Genomic DNA, 8,511 nt, shown 5'->3' on the forward strand with positions numbered 1-8,511 from the left:
AAAAACAGGTAATGGAAGGAAGAAATAGAAACCATAGACCTAAAATAGTTAAGGCATGAATGACAGAGAATCCAGACCAGCTCTTAGCCAACTACATCTCTGCTAACGTCAGCGCAACTTACCTGCAAGTTCCCAGTCAAGAGCTCCCCTCTTTGAGATCCATCTGATTGAAAACACCCCACCAGCTAACCCTTAACGTCTTTCCTCAGGTCCTAAAGGTTAACTGAAGCCAGTCTGAACTTGAAGCCATATGTACACACAGAGGGTTGACGTTTCTGAATCCCAACAGCCAAATGTGCTCAGGGGCGAAGGAAGAGGTCTAGTCTTTAGAATATTGAAAACAGTGTGAAGGGGGGAACCCTCAGCACTGGATTGCAGAATTTCAGCCTAGTTTGAAGATGCCAGTGGAAAAGCTTCTGAGCATAAAGCAAAGGAGGAGATAGGGTGGGGTTCTTAACTGGAGACCCATGTGGAGGTCGGGGAACCCCCTGTACTTGTCCAGAAACCTTGGTGTTTATGAGGATATTTGCATTTTCATCTGGGACAAAGAGTTGTACTTTCACTGGAATCTCAACTCCACGATCCAATGTGTTAATATACTTCTGAAATAGTGGAGGATCCCAAAGAGAATAGAAGGAAAAGATGACTAACTCCTTGTCTATGTAAGTGGACCGATACTGGAATGTATGATATGCAAAAGATGAGACAAAAGCAATCCGCATTCTTTTGTCACTGGAGTTCAAACTCAGGACAGACTCAAACTCCTTCACTCTCTCTCCTTATTCCCCTGATCTCTATTCTCCCCAACACAGAAAATCCCCATTGCAAATATTTGAAAAGTGTACTATAGTAAAGAAAAGAGGTGGGGTGAAATCATGTATGAGTGCTGCTTTCTTCTGGCATCCCAAAGAAAGGGGCTCAAAAACAGAGACACTTGGTTGGTTCTTTTCTAGCCAAAGACTGCAGGGTTTGGGACTGTGGCAAGAGACTCTTGGTTAGTTGGGGGTAAAATCGTGTCTTATTTGTTAAAAAGTTCATGAATGCCTAGTTTTCCTTGGATCTTCCCTGCATCCCAAACCCCATGAATTCTTTTCTTTTTCACAACAATAGCTAACATTTACAAATCAGTTACCGTGTGCCAGTCTCAGATTTCCATGCTTTTCAGTGCAATCTTTCTTAATCTCCACAATGACACTATGAAGTAGAGTGCTATAGCAGCATCTGGGTGGCTAGGTGGGTTAAGCGTCAGACTCCTGATTTCGGCTCAGGTCATGATCTCACTGTTCAATGAATTTGAGCCTCGAAAAGGGCTCATGCTGACAGCACAAAACCTGCTTGGGATTCTCTCTCTCTCTTCCCCTCCCCTGCATGCTCTCTCTCTCACACACACACAAAATAAACAAACTTAAAAAATAAAGTAGAACACTGTAAGCATATCTATTTTACAGATGAGGAAACTGAGTCACTAACAGGACTGAGACTTAAGTAGATATGGAAATCATGCGGTTACTCTGCATGAGTCCCAGCTGACTCCTAGGGCTCAGACAAAGAACTAGGAGAGCTGGGATGAAAGAGCATTTACCCACAGGCATGCCCCAGGGCACTTGCTCAGCCTTGCCCTCAAGCCACTGAGAAGAGCAATCCTGGAGAAAGGGGTCAAGGATTTACCAAGATCTGTGCCAGGAGAGTTTCTGTAAGCTCTAATAGGAAAAACAGGTGCAGTGAGGCTGGAGGACAGAAGTCCAGTTGCAGACAACATCAAACCTAACAGTCGGGCCGTAAGCGAAATACCTAGTCTCTGCAAGGCTCAGCAGCCTTTGTAACATGGAAATAGCAACTTCAGCTCCTAAGGATGTTGGGAGGGTCAAAACAGACAGCAGGTTTGGAGATGCTCACACTATAAAGGGCTATTCAACATGAAGGGCCACCCGACTCAGCCTCTGCGAGAATCTCATCCACCTCCCAGAGTACAGAGAAATAAACTCACCATCTCCTCTGCGCCTCAGCTTCCTCTAGGCTGTCTGCCCAACTCAGACTTCTTATAGTCTCGTTGCCTCCCCTCCGTGTCAAGCTGTTTAGAAAAGCAACTTCCTATTCAAGTTCCAGAATTTCACCACAGCCCTTCCCATAAAGTTGGATGTTGATAACACAGGAGCAGTTGATAATACTTAGCAGTGGTCATCAAGGGGCCAGGGGTTCACCTACCTCGATGGGGGAGGGTCTGGAGACAGGGGCAAGTGTGAATCACTTCAGGACATCCCGGACTAAGTGATGCAGGAGTCAAGTCCAGGAGCCAGGTTTCCTCTGATTATGCTATGAACCTCAATTTAACGTCGTACAATTGGAAAATATACTTTGTCTTAATCATAATGTTTTAGTGTAAATATTCCAGTTACTGTGAAACCTCAGTGAATGTTTACTATTCCAGCAGTGAGACAAGGGAGCAAAAAATAGTAATAAAAAAATAATAAGGTGAAAAAGGAAAAAGCCTCTGAGAAAATCCTGGCTTTTGGGGGTATTTGCTGGAAACAGTTTTGAAATGAAATCTAAAACAGACTTGGGTCATTCTCAGGAAAGAGATTCTGTTGCTTGTATCAGAAAAAAAAGATGTAAAACTGGAAGGTTCGTGTGTGGGGATAGAAGTCTTCTGGCTTGGTGCTGAGGACCTGGGCTCTGTGGCTGAACAGCCTGAGAACCGAGTTGGCTACACCTGTGTCTCACCACTAGGCAAATGACCGAAACTCTCTATACCTCTACCTCAGTTTGTCCACCTGTGACACAGAATGATATACAGAACTCACCCTACGGGCTTGCTGTGTAGTTGAATGCTTGAAGCAATATTTGGCATTTAGTGGGCACTTGACAAAAGTAAGTCATGGTTATTGTTTCTCAGCGTGGTTATCAGATGGCAAAATCAAGTCTCCAGTACTCAGCATCAAGGCAGAATACCCGGACTCTTGATTTATCTTCTTCGGATTCTAGTTGTGCAGTGGTGGGTGTTACTAGTCACCCACCAGCAGTGTGCCCTCGCAAGGTCTTACCCTCCTTGTGACTCAGCTCCCTCAGCTGTATAACCATAGACAAGGATGGGGTCGCTGCGTGGAAGTGTCAGGACCATCGCTGGAGTTGCACAGGAAGGACCTAGAGCATACCTGGCCCACTGTCAAGGCCAAACACGGGGAAGCTATTGTTTTCATGGGACTTGCCTTGATTTCATCTGTTCTTACTTTCGCTCTCCAGACCCTCTTTTTGGCATTGCCTCCCTTTTTTTCTTTCTCCTTTTTTTTTTTTTTTTTTGAGAGAGAGTGTGAACAGGGGAGAGGGGCAAAGGGGGAGAGACAGAGAGACAGAGAGAAAGAGAAAGAGAGACTGGGAAAATCTTAAGTAGGCTCCAGCCTCAGCATGGAGCCAATGTGGGGCTCAATTCCATGACCCTTGGATCATGAGACTAGCTGAAACCCGACAGTCAGAAGCTCAACCAACTGAGCCACCCAGGCACCCCAGCATTGTCTCCTTGTTAAAAAACTTCTCGGATGGGTATGAGGGAAGGTGCTATGTAGACTGTAGGTCCTTATTGATAGGGTGTATGAGTTTATATGTTTGATTATTTTTGAGAGAGAGAAAGATTGCAAAATAAATATTTTAAGGCACCTGGGTGGCTCAGCCGGTTGGTCTTTGGCTCAGGTCATGATCTCTTGCATTTGTGGGTGTGGGCTCTGTGCTGACAGCTTGGAGCCTGAAGCCTGTTTCAGATTCTATGTCTCCCTCTCTCTCTCTGTGCCCTCTTCCCCTGCTTTCCCACTCTCCCTCCCTCAAAACTATATAAGCATTTAAAAATTAAAAAAATATTTAAACAATTTTTAAGGAAATAAAAAGAAGAGAAAATTCAGAAAAGCACAGAGAAGAAAAAGCAAATCACCGATAACACCGCAGAAGCAGAATGGAATTGGTATCCCATTATACGTTCATTACAGTGTTTTTTTCTGTTTTGTTTGAGAATATATCATAAACTTGTGTGATGCTTTAAAATATATTTCTGCTTTTAAAAGTAGTTACAACTAAAATATCCCCAATATACAAGTAGATCTAAGTATAGATACACATACAACATAAAGATGGACGATGGAGGATACAGCCAATCTTCCCATAGCTTAAATGGACTTTATCAAAAAGTCCCAGAAAGGAGGGAATGGGAGAGGAAAAAACACTTATCACACAAAGGGAGTCCTTGTGGCCTATTTGCCTGAAGTATCTGTCCCTCCCCTGATGGCTGACACTGTCCTGAACAAATATGTCAGTCTTCCCTGTATAGCTTTTGGAAGACTTCCTACACGAGTTTTTCGAGCTTCTAATTCTTCCTGCTGAGACTCGGTTTAAACTGGTCTGTGGTGTTACAATTAAGCATTTCTTCTATCTTTGCTCTCCAGTTTTTGAAAGGGAAGGAAAGGCAGTGAAACCAGTCATCTTGGCAAAAGTCTCAGATAGTAAACATGTCCACCCGCGTAACCTTAAAGAGAAATTGGCTTCTCGGGACAAACTGCATATTACCACATTTATGAGCTCCCAGCCCCACCTAGGGGGTCAATTATTCATCCTATGTATTTTTGTGAGGATGTGTTCTGTGCTATCGTCTAAATGAATATAGGACACAGCCTTGTCCTAAAGGAGTCGAAGACGAGTGGAGGGACAGGCATAGAAAGAGATAATTAGGAACACCATGGAGAGGCAGTGTATACACCCATTCTTGCACAAACCCCACGAGAGAACAGCAAACTAACTGCCTGATGGGGGCAGTCGGGAGGTGGTCGGAAAAGGTGCTTGAAGGAAATGACCCTTCAGCTGAGTGGAATAAGCCAAATGATTTTGTGCAAGCTCAGTGGTTAGACATGTACACAGAAAAGACTCTAACCCAGCACATGAATTAGGAAGTGGCTTTACACATTGAAAGTATTTTTACTCTTCCAAGGGCATATTGTGTCTGGGGCCCTTTGATTACCAGAAGGCTGTGATAACCACAGAAAGGTTATCACCTACAGTAGAACACTAGAAACACAATTAAATGGTGACCTGTTTATACACGAACACCATTAATAGACTATTTAAAAGTCACTGAGGAAGTGAAGCAGAGATATTGTTTTTATGAGCTACCATCACTGAGCACTTATTCTTAGGCCAGACTTTATGATAAGCTTTTCAAAACCTGTATCTCACTTAATTCCCACAATGGCTTTATGAGTCAGATTCTGTCACCCAGGTCCATCTACTCAGAGAGTATTAGAACTGGCATTTTATTTAAAAAGATATTGAGATGGGGAGCCTGGGTGGCTCAGTCGGTAGAGCACCTGACTTGGGCTCAGGTCATGATCTCACAGTTCATGAGTTTGAGCCCCACATTGGGCTCTCTGTAGTCAGCACTGTAGAGCACAAGTCAGATCTGCTCCCCCATCTCTCTGCCCCTCCCCAGCTTGCACTCTCTGCCCCTTCCCCGCTTGCACACTCTCTCAAAAATAAGTAAAAAACATTTTTTTTAAAAAAGGAAATTGAGACTTGGAGGGTTAAACGCCTTGCTCAAAATGACAGAGCTGACAAAAGATAAAGATGGGATTCAAATTCAAGTTCAGCTGAAACAATACTCCACTAAAATCTGTTTTTTTTTTGTTTTTTGTTAAACTCATTACCAAGTGCGTCCTGGGAAGAGAAGAAGGGGGTGCCTCTGATCCACTTCTCTTGGTAGTCTGGCGAGTATTCTATGTGCAAAAGCTCTGATAATGAAAGATGAGTCCAGAGTGACAGGAAATCAAGCTACTTCTCACATCAGTGTCAGGACATAGATGTCACGTCTCAGGTCACCAAGGCTCTGTTACAGAGCCTGCTTAGGTTAAAATTGCCTTGATCACAAAGGGAGGCTGTAGCCAATTTGTTGATTTTATTTGTCGTCTGGAAACATGAGACAGACTTAACAGTGCTCCAGTTCAGAGGGAAAAAAGGCAAGATTGAACAGGAAGTAGAACAGGCTAATTTATGAGTCTCCATCCAACTATCTAGACCAAGGTTATGTAGTTCAGAGTTTCTACCGTTTCCTGCAACCTTCCTACTTGACTTCCCTCGCTGTTTTCCATAGTCAAATATGATAAAAGATTAAAGAGCTGCTGATATTTGGTTCACATAATTTTCTTTCTCTTGATGCACCCAAGGGAATGTTATCTCTAATGACAATTATGCCTGCTCTCAGCAGTCATTTATTTCTTTGGGGATATGTCTCTGAAATGGATCAAACAGAGAAACCTGCATAACATATTTTCATTACAAAATTTTATCCAGTAAAGCTGGTTTGATGACCCAAACCACTCTTGAAATGAATAACAACCTCACAGTTTCTGTAGGTCTGTTTCCAGCCCCTCCAGCATTCTAGAGGCCCGACAACCAAATACAGAATCAGAAATACTAATTTGGCATTCAGAGGCACCTCCTGTGGTTCAGAAAAGTGCTTCTCTAGTTAATTAACTTTTTAAAATTGAGAACTAGGCAAACATCCACCTACGTAACAGCATCAGCATCAACAATTTATTGACGGGCTGTTTGGAGTGGGACATTGTTCTAGGGTTGGGGACTTGACACAGATATGAAATAGTTTGCTGAGTCTGCGTGGAATGCTGCTTCCCGGTGCTCTAGGTCTGGTTGGAGACGTAGGTCACATGCACAGAAGGGAGAGATGGCGACCTGAGATGGGATAGGCCCACGCAGACCGGAAGGGCAGCCTGAGCACAGGGAGAGGGCGAGCGCGCTGGGAACCCGGCTACACCGGAAGTGCATCTTGCACTTGCAACAAGTCGAGTCGACATGAATCTTCCCAGACAGCCAACTCTATTATTTCTGAAAATGCTAACATTTATTAGGTTTTAGAAACTGGGCAATTTCAGATTAAGCAGAGAGGAATTGCAGGAGAGAAATATATTCTACAGTTCTACATGTGTGCGTGCACGCACACTGTACATTATACACAGATTTTTTAAAAAGTATTTTTAACTAATAAATTTCTTATGAGCCTGGTGAATATAGAACTTTTTTTTCTTTTTCTTTGATGCTTTCCCCTGAATTCCTAAATTCAGAGTCAAAAGCATACGACTTTCTTTGAGATCCTTGCCTTATCCTGGCAGGAGCCTCTGAACTCTCTTAGGGAGCAGGGTGCCGAGGCCCTGGGAGGAAGGAGTCAGATGGGCGGGTGTGGGACCAAATCCTTAGGAGATCTGAGAGTCAAAACCCTGAGGCCACAGACAGCATCAGGGCAAAGAGTAGGAGACGTCGGGCTTGGAAAGGGAGAGGACGCCAAGGAACAGTGGAAGGACAGGCTGGGAGGCCTCTTTCTTGGTCAGCCTGGCTTCCGGCAGAGGAGGACCATCAGGATGAGTATCCGAAAAGGCAGACTTCATCTTGATTCTGAAAGGAAAACTTAGCAAAGAGTTTGGGGCCGGGTCTCTTCCAGGACTTGCAAGACTGCTCTGTGGAAGAGGAGCGGTATTTTCCGAGGAGCCTGACAGGGCAGACGCCAGACGGTCACACGTGTGGAGGCGGCTGCGGGCTCTGGAAGTTTTCTCCTGGATTCCCTCGGCCATTGGCTCTGCGGCTTGGGCCTGGGCCTCGTCTCCCTCAGCGGGCGGTCAGTTTCTCCAAGGCAGGACCCCGGCCTCAGTTGCTCCTGTATCCTCCCAACCCCTAGAATACTCACTAAAACCCAACACGAGCACGTCAGACTCCCTGCCCCTGAGCGACTCCTTCTCTCTCCACCAGCTGTGCGTTCAGAGCGGTGATCAGTTAGTTCCTGGCCTGTCACAGCGCTGCTTCTCCACAGCCTTGGTGGGACTGGTACCTCGTCCGTGTCCCTCACATTCGGTGCTTTTCTGCCACACACTTACTTACCCATGACACAGCTTTTTGTTTAAACATAAATATAATGGGGGCACCTGGGTGGCTCAGTAGGTTGAGTGTTCGACTTCAGCTCAGATCATGATCTCACAGTTTGGGGTTCGAGCCCTGAGTCAGGCTCTGTGCTGACAGCTAGCTCAGAGCCTGGAGCCTGCTTCTGATTTTGTGTCTCCCTCTCTCTCTGCTCTTCCCCCACTCACACTCTGTCTCTATATCTCAAAAATATACATTAAAAAAATTAAACACAAATATAATAAGACTGAAGAAATTCACTTTTTTTTCCAGACAGATTTGGAGGTGTATTGTTAGAACGGCTTCCTGAGCAGTATCTCTGTCCTGAAGTTGGGACTAAGAAGTTTGCTTGTGCAGTCTGACTGAGTGGATTCTTACCCAGAGGGGATTCTATCCACTGAACAGAACGAAGTTAAACTTTAACTGGACCTCCCGCTGGCCTGACCACCCCTGAGTTAGTCCGGCAAGTGCAGAGGTAATTTTGAACTATGCCCTTATAAATATCTTGGTTCTCAAAAGTGTGTGGGAAGCAGTAGCAAGGAGCCAGTAAGGAGAGCGTGATGGAGCAAAGCCCTT

The 8,511-nt window shown here is 44.7% G+C and overlaps 1 protein-coding gene across 1 annotated transcript in view; it reads right to left on the reverse strand.

The window, feature by feature from the left end:
* SELP (selectin P) overlaps window positions 1-3,118 on the reverse strand; it is a 38,530-nt gene extending 35,412 nt beyond the window's left edge. Inside the window, exons 1-2 of the mRNA XM_029933350.1 lie at window positions 3,042-3,118; window positions 2,206-2,221 (exon numbers count right to left, since the gene is read on the reverse strand). Of these exons, the coding sequence (XP_029789210.1) occupies window positions 2,206-2,221; window positions 3,042-3,118 (93 nt within the window). The remainder of the gene's footprint in view (window positions 1-2,205; window positions 2,222-3,041) is intronic.
* Between the last annotated feature and the right edge of the window lie 5,393 nt (window positions 3,119-8,511).

Source organism: Suricata suricatta, chromosome 3 (assembly GCF_006229205.1).
Source record: "Suricata suricatta isolate VVHF042 chromosome 3, meerkat_22Aug2017_6uvM2_HiC, whole genome shotgun sequence".
In the NCBI taxonomy this organism is placed as follows: Eukaryota; Metazoa; Chordata; class Mammalia; order Carnivora; family Herpestidae; genus Suricata; species Suricata suricatta.